At 32.8% G+C, this 16638-nt stretch overlaps 1 protein-coding gene across 1 annotated transcript; it reads left to right on the forward strand.

Moving 5' to 3' along the window:
• The first annotated feature begins 9102 nt into the window (after positions 1-9102).
• On the forward strand, positions 9103-10584 carry LOC131057260 (probable 2-oxoglutarate-dependent dioxygenase AOP1). The gene is made up of 3 exons (XM_057991430.2): positions 9103-9581; positions 9673-10006; positions 10098-10584. The coding sequence occupies exons 1-3, from the start codon at positions 9190-9192 to the stop codon at positions 10353-10355; spliced, it is 984 nt and encodes a 327-aa protein (XP_057847413.2). The 5' UTR covers positions 9103-9189; the 3' UTR covers positions 10356-10584.
• Positions 10585-16638: the final 6054 nt, after the last annotated feature.

Here is a 16638-nt window from a genome sequence, read left to right on the forward strand (position 1 = left end):
TTGTTTTTAACATTTTATTTGAGTTTTAATTGTTTTTCAGATTTGTAGGGTGAATTTTGCATCAATTTTTGAGTGAATTTGCATTTTTGGCAATTTCTGTTGTGTTTTTGTTTCTTTTGTCAGATCCTAATTCTTATCACATTTATGATCTTTATTGACACATCTCTGATCATTGTTAGAACATTTACGACTTATATCCCCACATTTTTGGTTTTCTACAATTATGTTCTAATGTGTTTTTGTTACTTTCCGCCGCATCCATGATAGATTTTGGCATTTCTCTGACTAGTTTCGGTGCATTTTTGGTTTAATAGGGTTTTTTGATTTTTCTACATTTTCTATTTCTGTCACGTATTTCATATTTTCTAACACGTATATGATCTATTTTGATGCATATCTGGCTCTATTTTGACATGTCTATGCTATCACTTAATACGTTTTTGGTCTTATTTGAAGTGTCTATGTTTTCACAGGTTCTTCCATCTTTTGAAAATTTTCAATTTTGTTTGTCGAATGCTCCTATTTAACCTGTGATTATTATCTTATCCTAATATTTGTGGTTGAAATTTGGGGTTATTATTTAAAACTACTAATCTATTTGTGCTTGTAAGGGCAGTCAGGTGTGTGTTTGCAATTTCATATAATAGCTCATGTTTCGATTTGGTACATTAAAAGAATCCTTGTTTGAAGTGTCTTGTGCACTTGCATGCTTTGAGTTGTAGAACCCTAAGGTGTTTGTGAAAGTATCCTCTTCCCTCCTCTTCCCTCGCCTTAGTGGATCTTAGGTATAATAAAAATCACCAAGCATCTTATTTTTGTTTTTATGAAGGGCCTACCTTTGGAGAAGTGATCACTCCAAAAATGTAATGACCCAAAGTAGTTTTCCTTCAAGCCACTATATAAAAGGTAAAGGTGAAAATAAGAGCCTAACTTGGGGATGAACTAAATTTTGTTAGATTCACGCAGAGTTGGCTAGAGCTTTAAGTAATTTATCAACAAGTGACCTGCACAGAAGTCTCTCAAACAACAACTAGAAACTTTTTTTAAGAGGCCCACCCTATTGATTGAGTTGTTGACCTGTCTTGCTCAGTGCAAGGGTGTAGCATTCCACCCTGAAGCTACTCACCATAAGGCTCCCATAATTTGAGGTAGAAATCCTTGACTTTGCATAAGCTATATGTAGCTTTTTAGAGAGAGAGGGTGATTGGTTTGTCCTTCCAATCTTGGAGGCCACTACCTACCCTTTTCATGCAAAGATAATAGTGACCAACCCTCCTTAAGGGGATTGCTTACTTGAGTTAATGGAGATTCCATGTTGTCATATTGAGTATAGCTGCCCTTAAACATTGATCTTAGGCATAGGAAGTGTTCAATGTATTTTCAATTGTGATAAGACCCACATAAATCAGGCAAAATTTTTCTTATGAACATACAAATTCACATAAAATTTGGATAATCACACAACAACCATTGTATCTTCTTGTTTGTAGCATTTTATTGCCACATTTATCATCAAACAATAAAATTTGGTCACATTGATACCCAAAAACAATATTCATATTTGGGAAAACATTAGGCAAACCACATTTTTCACTAGAGACACATATTTGGTCATTATTGCTGCATTTGTGGCACTTCCTGGCCTGCATTTGAGACATACTATCACGTATTTGAGACTTTCTAGTGCAAATTGGAGACTTATTGTCACACCTATGGTTTTATAAAAACTACATATTTGAGCATTATCAATGCATATTTAAAATTATTACTATATATTTGGATTTTAATAACGCACATGTGGCATATATTATTGTACATCTAGTATATTTTCATATATTTGGTCATAGAGAGTGAAATAGCTTCGTGGTTGATTCCTTAAGGTTCTTGTTCAGTCAACCATTAGGTCACCATTGTCATCTTTCCATTTTAACACATTCAGACCTCCATTAATCCAAAAACATTGTCAAAGTCACGAAAATGTTGTCTTGTTGTCTTTACTATCTTTCAATCAAAACTTTGTTATCACTTGGTGGTTTTCCTCATAGATGTATCATCTAGGGTGCCATTATAGTTTCCTGAGTTGGGCTACCTTACGTTGGAATTTTTCATCTCTTAGGAAGTCATATCTTGCTTAAGCTATCGATTTGTGTCTATCTATCATAGTCTTAATCTTATCATATCATTTGAACCTTACATTAGTACCTTTGCAAGACAAACTCCCAACCTTTGGCCATTGTTACATCCTTTTTTTCTTCCATCATCTTTGGTCATTCATTCATCCACCGAAGTCCAACCTTTCCCCTTATATGGTTGATACTAGAGCCCAAAGACTTAGAAGAGAAACCAAGGAGGCTCCAAGATCTCAAGACATATATATTTACACATATAATGAAGATGAATTTTACAATATTAGGACTTTTAAAAATTGTAGTAGTGTGAAAGATTCAAACAATGATTTTAATAACTTCAACAAAACTTTAAGATTATTTGTCCAATTCAAGGCTCAGCAAGGTACTTGAGACAATTTTATGTAAGAACCCACAATGTTTATTCATGGTACTAGCACAAGCGGAAATTAAGTTATCTCCTGATTTTGATGTATCTCAACTTGTGGAAGAAAATCGCAATCAAGAGGATATCAAGGTGCCAACAAAGGTAGACATAGAGATATCCTCGAGTTTGAGTCACCTTCATCCCTTTTGCAAAAACTAGACATTCTTATCCACACACGCACTAGACAAACCCATGAGAAAACCCATATCAATGATCTTCATGGTTGAAGAACTACCAATACACATACTAATGACCAACATCAAGATACCAGTCAAGGTCATAATCATGGTTGTGCTTCCATTACACAACCTCGTACTACCTTTTATGAGCACATCCAAGATCATACTCAAGGCCAACATCAAGATACCCACCATGGACATAATCATGGTCATGGTTATATTAGACAACCTTGTGTTACATTTGAAGATCACCACCAAGGTCATTCTTTTAATGCCAGTCATTCTCATGGTCATGATGCTCACACTCATCCAAGGCCCGATGCTTAATATTATAATTATATGCCACATGGTTACATTCCTCCTCCTAATGGTCCTCATAATTATTTCATTCCTCCAACTCCTCCACCCAGTGACTCAAGCCTAAGATAGATAGAAGGAATGCAATACCTTTTAACGATGGTTTGTAACAACAAATGAAAAAATTACAACAAATAGCTAGCATAAATATGCCTATCAAGAACTACACACTTTAGGATATTTGTCCTTATCCTTTTGATAGGACTATACCCATGCCATCCTTTCCTCCTAATTTAGATACACCTAAATTTGATGAGTAAAATAGAAAGGGTAATCCCAAGGAACATACTAGAGAATTCTTCAGTGCTTGCATATAGGTTTTCCATGAGGATTCTTGATGTGCCTCTTCCCTTGCAGTCTAGGGGGACAAGCTATGGAATCGTATTCATGATTACCACCTAAGATCCATTGTTGGGGTGAATTGGCTAATAAATTTATTTAACACTTCCTGTACAACATTAAGCATTATATTTTAGTGACAACTTTGTGTTCCACTAAACAACACAATGGAGAAATATTTTCATCATTTTTGCAAAGATGGAGAAGTTTGGATAGTCATTTCTCTTGTCATATGCCACAAAAACAATTGGTTGAAATGTTTACACATAACCTAAATAAAGAAATTGGATATGAACTTCACAAGTCATGCCTAAACACATTTCAAGAAGTTGTTGAGAAATGTCTATACATTGAGAACGTTCTTCTTGAGCAAGGTCTTAACAAAATCTTTGAAGAGAACAAAGATGATCCTAATACAAAGGAAAAACCCTACTTTTAGAAGAAGAACATAAATACCATCAATGTTGGGGTTGTGGATCTACAAAGTTGGTAAAAACTTTAAGTTTTCCCAAAATTGGCTTATCAAGAAATCAACTGAATAACCAAAGGGAAACAAGGCCTATGCCACAAAGGAAATACACACCTTTGGGAGAACCAACTAAATCAAAATTATAGAGGTTGGTTGCAAATAAACTCATTACTTTACCATATAATCAACCTTTTGAAACAAAGGTTAAGCCAACATGGTGGAATGACAATGAATTTGATGAATATCAAAGGAAAAAAGGGCACAAGACTAGAAACTGTCATAAGCTTAATAATCTTAATCAAGATCTTATTGAGAATGACATGGTTGAGGTTGAGGGCCACTCTTCGAATGAAGAAAATGCAATTTTTAAGGATCCTTTCCCAAAACATGATAAAGGAAAAGCTCCTAAGACTAATTCTGATGCCAATGTTTTTTATGAGTATGTATTGTCAACCATATTTTTGAGATGGACCATCATGTTTATACCATACCGTCAAGGATAAAACTACTAAATGAAATGTAACAGCACATTGCAGTAAAGTCACACTTTAAGGCACTATGTTCAAACCTTCTTCATCCTCTAACTAACATGACCTTGTTGAGAAACTTAGAATCACACTAGCTCACAGGTCCATCTTGAGATTTTGTGCATATTTCCTTCATATAAGGCTATCCTAGACCAAATATTGCAAGAAACTTCCATAGCTATCGAGCTCAACATTGATTAGTTTCAAGCCATGACGAGACACTTATCCTCACCTCATCATCTTACATTCATTGAACATGATGATCAATACATCCCATTAAAAACCTCATAACATACCCCTCCATATTGAAGCTTTTGTCCATAAACATTGAATAGCATGAGTCTTGATAGATGGAGGAGCATGTTTAAACATTTGCACTTTGAAAGTCATTCTATCATTGGGATTCTCTAAAGGGGTTGTAGATTCAAAAAGAAAGATAACACTAAAAACATATGATGATGAGGAATACTCATCCAAAGGAATAGTCACCTTACCAATCAGAGTTGGGCTAGTAGTACAAGACATGGTCTAGTAATTTTTGGACCTTGATCTCACATATAAATCCTTTTGATTCATCCTTGGATCCATCTCATGTGATCAGTTTCATCTACATACTATCAATGTATCAAATTCCCAAACAACAAAATTGAAGTTACCATTATTGTAGATCCAAATCCATATATGTATTGCAATAACATTCGTCTTAAGCTAGAAGCTACAATAACTATCAAGGAAAAGGCTAGTTCATATTCATCACACATTAATCCAGAGTCATTGAAAATTCTACTTTCAAACAACCCAAGATCAAGGCTAACGTCAAGAACAATGGAATGGGAGAATATAGTTCTATATCTTACACAAATTATGGACTCCCCTAAGATTTATGACAAACCACAATCATCACAACCTATGATGGTAGTTACTAGCAAAAACAAGGAATTGTGGAACCTATTCAATAAGAACTAGTAACTAAATACAATGGACCAAAGGACTAGGATATGCATCTTTGCAGTTGTGTAGTTATAGACTGAGAAAGAAACACTACAAATTGGTCCTTCAAGTTGTACTAATGATACTACACAACTTGAAGAACATCATCCATCAATAGATTCCAATGAATGGGAATGGGGCTCAGACAAGTCATCTAGTGCCTACTTTTAAAGAGAAGTTCAGAGTTGGTCAAATGTTAGTAAGTCAAACACCCCAAGATAAGAATTTTAGTGGAAAAGCATGGATAAAAACCTTTTGGGGACATGAACGCACTAGGCCTAAATTGTAAAAAGTAAGAGCCTCATTGCTGAGTGTCCTTGTAGTAGTGTCAATCAAAATATTTCATAATCAAAATTGATGAGGAGAGTACCAAACATGATCGTAATGACATAATCTATTGCAAGGTGTGCGCCCTTGGTCTCCTTGTGTTGTGAGCACAACGCTCGGGTTTGTGATATGGCTTAACCGCCTCCTATGGATTCTATAAGTCTAGTGGTTGTATCGGACATTAAGAGGTTGATCTTTTGATGCAATGAAAACCACACTTGTAACAAGTGGTATCAGAGCTTGGTCACAGGTTTAAACCCCTCGCTTGCACTGGGGGGATTGTGGCAAGGTGTGCGGCCTTGGTCTCCTTGTGCTGTGCAACGCAATTCTCGAGTTTGTGATGTGACTTAACCACCTCCTATGGATTCTATAAGTCTAGTGGTTGTATTGGGTATTCAGAGGTCGATGTTTTGGTGCAACGACAACCACATTGGTAACATCATTGACATACATAAAGACTCATGCATCTTTACCCTTTTCAATTTTGATCTCGATCAAATTGATGGTATTCCACTTGTCCATCTCCAACCCATTAACTAGGACCAACAAGGGTCCCCACAACTTGATACATTAAAAAATGATGAGGCTATCATTGACTACCTTGGACTATGAGACAATTTTTCTATCAGGGACCATAGAGAATAATTCATCATTGAACTCAACAATGTGACTTACGTGGGAGAGGGTGCCAAGTCTTTTAGTCGCGAAAACAAAAAAATAAATAATAAAAGGTCTTCTAATGAAATTGCACAATGATGCTTTTAGACTATGAAAAAGTAAAAAGAAAGGACATGTCCAATGGTGAAAACCTCTTCGAAGTCCTAGAGGATAGAAGGTTATGAAGTTGTCCATTGTTGCATACAAACTGTCCATATGAAATTGTCATAACCAATACATATGATTGGTAGAGTATATCTAACTCCTCTTTCTATTCAGCCTCTGTGCAATATAATTAACTTGTCCTATAATGCTAACCTAGAGAAAAGAGTCGATTCAAGTTCAAAATATTAAAAGAATGTAGACAATGGAAGAGTAAGATGATGCACAAAAATGGCAGATGCCTATGAGGTTAGTTATGGCGAGGAGCACGGGATCCCAATGAGAATATTGACAAACATGTAAGAAGGGTGGATGTTACAAGCGCCAAATTTCACACAAGGTGCACGAGATCCTACTATTCCTTTGTTTTCACCGCTTGAATTTACAACAAGTGAATGGCCATGAAAGAAGTAATGACATTGCCTTAATCAACTTGACAAACATGGCATGAGTAAATGGATGTGATAAAATATAAAATTAGTATTAATGAAAATATAATAATAATTAAAATATTATTTATATAAAATTACATTTTAATGAATTTTTTAAAAATGCATATAACAAAGGATGGATGGAAACCACTTTCAAATTAGAAAATAAAAAATGCAAAAAGAAACTAAAAAATAATATAATATCCTTATTAATAATTTTTAGATTTATAACGAAGTTTTAATGTTAAAAATCATGAAAAATTAATGGCTCATTTGGATGTTCATTTAGATATTTTTAGTTATATAATGTAGAACGAGAATAAGAGAATGTAGAAAATAGATAAGAGATAGTAGGGATAATTTTGAGAGATAAATATTTCCTTATAGTATTGTTTTATAGATTAAAAGGGAATCATCAATGAAAAAATATAAAAGAAACATGTCCATGTAGGGGTTTTAGCTAGAAAAAGGTAATATTTAAAAATGTGTTAGATATTTTTAATATCAGAGTTCAAACCTTTGTAAATTTGGAATCATTCACACTTATATAACCAAAAGGTCATTTGGATACGTTCATGAAGATGGTCTTATATATATAATTTTAAAACCATGATAATGTTGTCGAAATATTTTTTTAGACATGATATACTTATCTAGAATGCAAAACTGCCTAGCATATTGGGTAAGTATGTAAGCATAATTTTTTTTTGTAAAATAATAATAAAATGATTAAAAGGTTAAAAAAAATGAGATTTTTAAATTGATGACAAAGGATCAATAAATAAGCTAAAATAATTTCCAAAATATATCAAGGGAATGGACACTAAAATACATGTGTTAAGATGTATTTTCATACATTCATCAACATACATGTAGAACAAAATAATGTGTCCCTCTCTCTTCAAAGAAAGCTTTAATATTAAATAGAGATCTTATTTGTAATAGAAAATTGTGAGAATTAAGATCTTAAACTAATTTTATCGTTAAATAATATAAAGATTGAGATTTAAAAATATAAACATAAAACAAGATGGACAATGATGTTGAAAACAAGATGTAAATTTTGAGTATTGTATTGTTTTAGTTAAAAAAAATTAGCTTCAAATAAACCTTTACTATAATATATATTATTTTGTTTACACTTCTATTGTCTATGAAGCTATTTGATAAAACTTGTAGTTCATTCTAAAGGAATTCCATCTTTAAACTATAGCGTAAAATTCAAAAACTATAAATTTGCTGGATGACATTAATCTAGAACTTTCAAACACTTAAATGATGCAATGTCAATAATGTTTTAACAACTTGCATTGAATAAAACAACAAAAGTAAATGTAAATATAGAAGACATCCTCAAGTTGCTTTGGATCTGACTCAATATATTTGCATTTTGCACAAAAAGGAAGTGATACTAGAACATTCAAATAAAGAAGAAAAAGAACATAAATGAGAATATGTAAATGCACAAAAAGGAAGTGATAATAATGATCTTGAACTAGAGCATTCAAATAAAGAAGAAAAAGAAAATAAATGAGAATATGTAAAATTTAACCATTGGTGGAAACTAGGTTGCAATCATTGTAGTGCATATCCAGGAGGAGATCTCCATGATTTGTATGTTTAATTGGAGACATCTATAACTCTTCACTTGGTGGGCTTCATCATTGGACATATTAGTGGGCTTCATCTTCACTATCACCCATCTGATTTCATTTGATCTCCTTTTCTTCTAACTTCCCAAATGCTCAAGCTTTTCACTAGATTGTAGTTTCTTAAACTACTTGAAATTGCGTCCAATAAATGGGAGATGCTTTGAAATAAAGGAAAAGACAAAAATTACATACTTACCTTCATCTCAGAAAATTTCACAAGCAGACAACCATCCCTCATCCACATGTGATATATGCTACTCACACTAGACCCACTCCAAATATTCCACGCAAGTATAGCTTAGACAAAACGTTGATTCCTACCAGCTTAAATTATACCCACTTGAATAATATTCCCAATCTTAGAGCTGGAGTGACAAGCGATTGACATCACTTCTGAAAAAAAAATTGCTTCCCATCACTTTCCTTTTCTCCCAACAACACCAACTTGCATGCGATTCCTAATGTCGTTAGTTGTCAAGTGGAAGGTAAAGTGGGCCTGAGATATGAGGCATAACTCTAGTCTTCCTTTTCTTCTTATCGTCAGCCATGGCTTCCTCTTTACAAAATGAGGTTCATCTGCCTCTTATTGACATTTCCCAGTTTCAGTTGGAGTTAGAAAGAGGAGAACCAAACGAGCTACAAAACCATTGCAGCGTCACGAGTGTCAAGGAAGCTTGCAAAGAACGGGGAATGTTTCGCCTTGTAAACCACGCCATTCCACAAAATCTGCTACAACATGTTGAGTCTGTTTCTCATCAATTATTTTCCATGCCACCAGAAGCTAAAGAAAGAGCCGCTGCATGCAAAGCAAAGAACGGATATACTAAGTTTCCTACCAACGAAGTCCTTGTCTTCAATGACTTGCCCAACTCCAATTCAATACCGGAGGTCTGTAAAAAGATATGGTCACTGCCAGACGAGGAAACTGCAGCAATCTGGTACATATTATTACCTCCCTTTCCCTAATCCTTTTGATGTTGACAAATACCTTTTTTAAGTTGATTGTGTTTTTCTGTGCCTTTTCTATAGCCGCGAGACAATTGAAACATTTGCCACCGCCATTTTAGATCTGGCCCAAACGACCAACAAAATCATTCTTGCGAGCTTGGGTTTGGACGTGGACACGTTCTACCGTTCTGATTTCAAGAAAAACACAGGTAACCTGGCTATAAACCACTACTCATGTGAGGGAAGAATATGTTCAGAGGAAGCAGCTTTGCCTCCTCATACAGATCTCTGTTGCTTTACAATCCTTTACCAGGCCAATCAAGAGGGCCTTCAGATCCGATCCAAGGAAGGGAAATGGTTGAATGTGAAGCCTCTGTCCGATTCATTTGTTGTCTTCATAGGTGACTGTCTTAAGGTGCGAATGCCTAGTGTTACTGAAAATGTATGATTTGTATTGATGAATTTAGGTGATTTGCATAATTATGGAGAGAGAATGCACTTTGCAGGTATGGACAAATGGCATCTACCACAGTGCGGATCATCGGGTTGTTTACAGTGGATGGAAGGATCGAATATCAATTGCCCTTTTCATTAACTTTCTGGAGCAGAAAGAAATATGGGCTCCAGCGCATCTTGTGGATGATGAGGATCATAAGCGGCTGTACAGGCCTTTCACTCTTTCGCAGCTGCTAGAAGAATTTGTTAAGAGCTGGGGATCTACCGAACCAAGATCTATGTTTATTGATCGATTTGCTGGTATTTAAGGCTGCCGTTTGTTGGGGCCTATGAGAATTTCTACGCTGTTCTGAATTCTTCAAACAGTTGAATTAACAATTACTAAATGAAGTAATCGAAAGTTGAATTAATTTATAAGTGCGAATAGCTTAATTAATTAACTAGTTGCGCGAAGTCTTCAGTCGGCAGGTTAAATAAATGTTTTTTTCCAAGGGATGACAAAATAAATATATGGCTATTAAATTTGACGATTTATTATATTTGTTCTCATGTGTCAAAGGATGGTATTGTCAAAGATGATATTAATATATACATTCGGTAACAATCATAATAAATTTGTCCAAATTTATTGTTATATTAAATATAGTAGTTAATTTTTAAATTTTTTTTGGGTTCAAATTTGTATTTCTTGTAAAAATTTATATATGATATATATTTTTTATGTTCATTTTAAAAATAATAAATATTATAAATATTTATAAATTTTTTGTCAATATTGAAATATGATTAGGAGGCAAAAGTATTCGGTATAGGTTAATTTTTACATAATATGGCACTCCAAAAATCTTTTAGATGTGCAAAACACAATGTTTTTTCATCGAATTTTTTGTGGTTTAATAGCAATGGGTGTCTAGAGCAATGGGTATACAAAATGGATTGTGGAAATCTCATAGCTTTAAAATCTATTGTGTTATGCGAATTTTAAAAACTATATGAAGTGTTCGTTTTTGTGTGGAGATTAACCGCTTCCAAATATATCATTTGAGATATTTTTTGTATTGAGTGAAGTTTTTCTCTCTTCATTGTTATTAGTCATTTGAAAAAAATGTATTTGATTTATTAATTATGATTTATGAAGGTGGTTTAAAGACAATAATAAGACACACCAACATCAATCTCTTCATATTTATATTCTATTACTTTCAACAGTTAAAATTCATTTGAAAAATTAAATAGTATTAAAATTTTAAATTATTTTTTGAAAGACAATATTTAAAGTTACTTTTAATAGTTCTTTAATGGACATCTCCAATAATTTGCTTCAAATAAATGGAAAAGATAGATAAAAATGATTTGCAACTATTAGCATGGTAGTATAACACTTCTTTGTGCACTTCATCTAAATGTTCATTAGAATTGCAAGCAAAGGATATAGTAGTTAAAGAACACATTCAATCCTAGTTAGAGGTACTCTCTACTTAAGAAACAAAGTTGCTAATGGTATACAACATAATGAAGTAGTAAGCTTGATAATATAAAGAAATACATTTTGGAGTAGGGGATTAGATCTCTATGCAACTATAACCACATTAGTAAATACCTACTAAGAAAATAGAAGAAAGATGTAAAACTTATATCCCAATAATATAGCTTTTATAAGATCTAGAAAAAAAAAAAATGTTGTGTAAAATATAAATTGGAGTTACCTAAATTAGTAAAATTATATTATTTTTTCATGAAGAAGACTATTGGGAAAACAATTTCAACCTCTACAAAGTTATTAGATATTCATCTAAAGGTTAGAATAAATAGAACCATTACAAAATGCACTAAGAGATTATAATTAAAATTATTGTAAAATAAGTGGAATAATTTTTGTAATAAAGATGCAATATAGGAGGATGAAGCATTTTGCAAAAACATCTAATGATCATATCATGCATTGGAATTTGTGTAGCTGACTTGTCACTAGAATAAACTTTAATTGATTTATACTATAATTTCTTTAGCTATATATATTTAATTAGACCAAAATGGGGTGTCTCCATGAAATACATATAGAATTTGTAAGGGGTAATGGTTAGTTTATCTTCATCATATTGTGAGTTCTATTACTATTGTAATTTTTTTCAAGTTGCTCGCTTAATGTGACTTATTATCATTAAGAATTTATAACTCATTCACATTATGTTTTTAACTAACTTGTTTTGTATTCTTTTATTGTTTTAAGTATTTTCATTACATGCATCTCAAAGTGAGGTAAAATTATTATGATGATTTTGGTAGACTCATTTCATTATTTAGTTTTATTTTACTCAAAAAAAATATTTTAATACATTATATCTTGAAAAAGGACACAATCTTATAAAAAGTTGGGATCATTTATACATATTTCACCTTACCCTATTGACACATGATCTAAACATATAGAAACAACTTATCATTATATATGCACACTTTTAAAAAAAATTGAATAAATAATGAATAGTAACATAATTAGAATTAGAATCAAGACTCTAATTTATAAATGTTATTATGTTGCTAATTGCTATTATTAAATTTCATTATATATATATAGCTAGTTGTCCCCTGTCGAAACCCGTTTCCTCGTCCCCCCGTCTCGAAAACTCGGGGTAACATAGAGTATTATTTCTGTCTAGCTTTACTTCTTATTTTTGCCCTACCTGCAACTTTCCATTGTAATATTTTTATTTTCTCGCTCCTTTTAGTAAGAAAAAAAAAACATTAACTTTTATTCTTTTATAGTTGCCTTGGTTTTGGTTTGTCATTTTCATTTGATTAGTTTATAAATGTTTTTTTAAAGATTAGGTAATGATACTAAAGTCTTTATTGATATTGTACATCTATTTTTTAATTAATTAGTTTGAAAAATGTATAAGAGAAAAACGTTCATTTTTTTAATGTTATTAAAATATTAATTTTTAATTTTTAAAAAAAATAATTGTATTCTAATTTTTTATTGATCTATTTGAATCTAAGAAAGTTATATAAAAATGTACACTAAAAAAGTAGAGAAAAATTATCCAATGAAATGAAAGTGGTATGTTAGTACATACCACTTGTCTAGTTTGAACACATGTAATTGATGAGTGGTTAGTCCATATTTACTCCTAGTCTATGTTAAAGTATGTGGAAGAGTTGGGAAGTAGCTAATAAAGGAACAATACCAACAATAGTATCAATCCTATCACGGAATTTCATCTAGCGGGAGACTCAAATCTATAGATTTGCAGTCCATGAGTAGCATCTCTTCCTAAAAAGAGTAAAAGGGACGTCTCCAATAATCTAAGCCTGGTGACTAGATGCTATGTGTAGCAAACTCATATTTATCAATAAAAAGAATGTTAGTTAAACCATGTCAAGAAGTACCCTTGTAGAAGCGAGCTGCTATGCTAGATGCTGTGCAATTCAAAAAGGGTGACCCTCATTACACTATTAATCATTAGAAACCTGCTAGAATCCATGAACATTATATAAGAGACACATCATAATATATAACAACCTCTGTATTAGTAAGGCTTAGGTTCCCCTTTTCTTTATATTGCTTAATGGTATTAGTTTTGTAGCATATCCCATGCAGTAGACCAATCAACCAAATAAAGTTTGCACATGCCAGTCCAACACTAGCCTTGCTAGTTTGTTAGAGGAGTCCTCGTGAACTAAACCAAATTATAATAAATTTTAAAGAAAAATTCGACATCAACATGCATATTAGAGTCTGACACTATCTAGAAATAGTTAGCCTATGGATGCATTTATGGGGAGGCGTACTAGGTTATTCTCTATGGCATCCCCTCTCATGTCACCATTAGTACCACAATGCATTGTACTTTGTGATTTTAGCTATTTCCAACTACTATTTTTATATTCCATAAAGTTGTAATAAGAATGGATGAATGCATGGGTGATTCAATAAAGAAAGACAATGGTAATGCAACATCTTATTATTTGTGCAAAAAATAAAAAAAACAAAAGTAGCTCATGGGGTAGGCAACACCAATTATTAGTAGATTACTCATCTTCTGGTTATTCCCTTATTCTTGAGAAAGAGAAGTTAGCATCTTATATATAATCCATGAGAGACCATGACCTTCTTCTTTATGAGGAGTTTTCTTACTTTTAGAAGGATGGGGTAGGTGGATGTTAGAGGCATTTCTTTTGTTGTTATAGTGTTCAAGTTAATTTTAAATGCTATTGGTCTCCTCATGAAAGGTCTCTTTCCCCCAAAAATCTAAAGATAGTTATAAGGATGATTTGAAAAAGTTCATCGAGAAAGGTGAGAGGATTACTCGCTTGTATAATAGGTTCAACTATGAGGACCAACTGAGGGTGCAAAAATTTATTGTGGAGGTTTTCATGAGGTACATCACCTTGGATGGATAATTTAAACAATTTCATTCTAATCTTTTTTCCATGTTAAACCATTTTAGGCACAATCTAAAAATAAACTTTTCTTTTTGGATGCATTCTTCTCTTACCTAGTAATATGGTCCAATCTAAATCTAAAGGTCTTCATCTTTATTAGGGTTTGCTTTACCAACTCTAACACTATAATCTTAGTCTAACCCGAGTGTTAGATTCTTTCCCCCGCATTATTAGTCCTTCCCTTATTATGGATTTGAACCCCTACCCCTTGACTTCAAACCATGGTGCCTTCACCCCTCTGTGTTAAATTCCCCACCAGAGAAGGCTTTTTGCATTGACCCCACATGCTCCACTAATTCTATGGTTAAGGAATTTTCTCCCTCTAATACCCATTATTAAATTTTTTTTGTCTTTGAGAAACAACTAGAAGTGATTTATGATGATATTTCCTATTCTAATTGTTCTCCTTCCTCTGAAGGATCCCCTAATGTGCCTCCTCCCACTAGTAATAAGCATAATAACCCTTATTTCTCCTCTCCCTGAGTGGATTTACCTATGAACTTGGGTAATCTCATCTTGTCCCTTGTTAAGCCCTCTATTTGCAAAATCTATGAGGATCTTAGTTCTAAAGTGGATGAACTATGTGATGCTTACAATCGCAAAAATGAGATACTCAAATTGCAATTGAACCAACTTCATATGAATAAAGAGATCATTAAATTCTAGGCTTTGTCCCTAGATAAGGCAGTGGATTGGCCTATAGAGGCTACTAGTGAGGTCGTTTGGGCTTCTGTGAAGGGTTTGAAGAAATTTTTGATTAGTTAGCTACTTTGGAGCATGAAGTTGAGTCCATTAAAGATACTATTGTTTTGGTAGAGGGAAAGAGGAACTTGGAGAAGACTATTGGTAGAATCCAAGAAAAATAGGACAAAATGGTGAAAAACGTTTAGGATATTGTAGTGCACAGTAAGGAGATGGGAAAAAAGAAGACCATCTCCATGCTAGTCTTGCAACAAGAGCTAGAGAAAAAGAAAAAGAAAATTGTTGAGATGGTTGTTTCTCCTCCTAGTTTTCCTACGAAGTCTTCTAGAAAATGGAAAGAGAAACATTCTCTAGATGCCATTCCCTCCTAGGAGGATACTGCTATCAATGAGTTGTATTTCTTGGACAAGCTATAAATTTTCAACAAGGAATGGAAAGTTGTGAAGGGTCTTAATCTTCTAGGTAACCAGTAGCCAATTTTTTTTCATTTGTTTGGTTTTCTCCTAGTCTGCCCTATTTTCTTATTTTCTACTAGTCTCTTTTTGGTGCATTTAATATTTTTTGGTTGTTGGTAGTCTCACAACTTGTAAGATCCACCTTTTTGGCTGTTATGTAAAAAGGTTTTGGCCTTACCCACTCTACCTAATCAAAATATTGGATATGAAACCCAATAGTCTTATGCTTTTCCTTTCAACAACTCTTGGCTATTCACATTCTGAATAATGGTGATTATTTTTGTTTATAAAAGCTTGTTGCTGCTATAAGAAATATATTTGAGAACTGAATAAGATATTGCCCTACTTAAGATTGGATGTAACCATTTTTGGTGAACCACTATAAATTTGGTGTTGTGTCTTATTTATTTTTCGAATCTCCGATTTTGTGTTTTGTTTTTCATTTAATTTGCTTTTATTTATATAACACAAAACACAATACTTTATTATAGTTTTATCATATTTTAATAGGTAAACTTTATTTATAATAAATTACATTACATTCTATTTTATATAAATTATACAATGAACCACTAATGACGATTTATTTTCTACCATACTGTTTAATATAATTGTATATATTTTGATATATAAATAATATACATAAATTATATTTAAAATAATTATTAATTAAAATTTTTTATTTATTTATATTATAACGATTAAACCATAATATGAATATGTTCTCAAATTATAAAAATACTCTCACATCTACTAATACATGTTCAACTATGCATCTTCAAGTGAGTTGAGGCAAACGGCACAAATAACTTACTCAATTTCACGAAACCCACTTGCAAAATCTCTAAATGTAGTGATAGATAACTGCTCTTTGATATTTGTGGCTTCCGGGATATAGGAAATTGTAGAGAAAAAATGCCACTTTGGGCTTTGAGAGGACAGAGACTCCACGAGAACAACTTTAAAGCTTACAGTATAGAACAAGTCT

The sequence above is a fragment of the Cryptomeria japonica genome, chromosome 8 (genome assembly GCF_030272615.1).
Source record: "Cryptomeria japonica chromosome 8, Sugi_1.0, whole genome shotgun sequence".
NCBI lineage: Eukaryota > Viridiplantae > Streptophyta > Pinopsida > Cupressales > Cupressaceae > Cryptomeria > Cryptomeria japonica.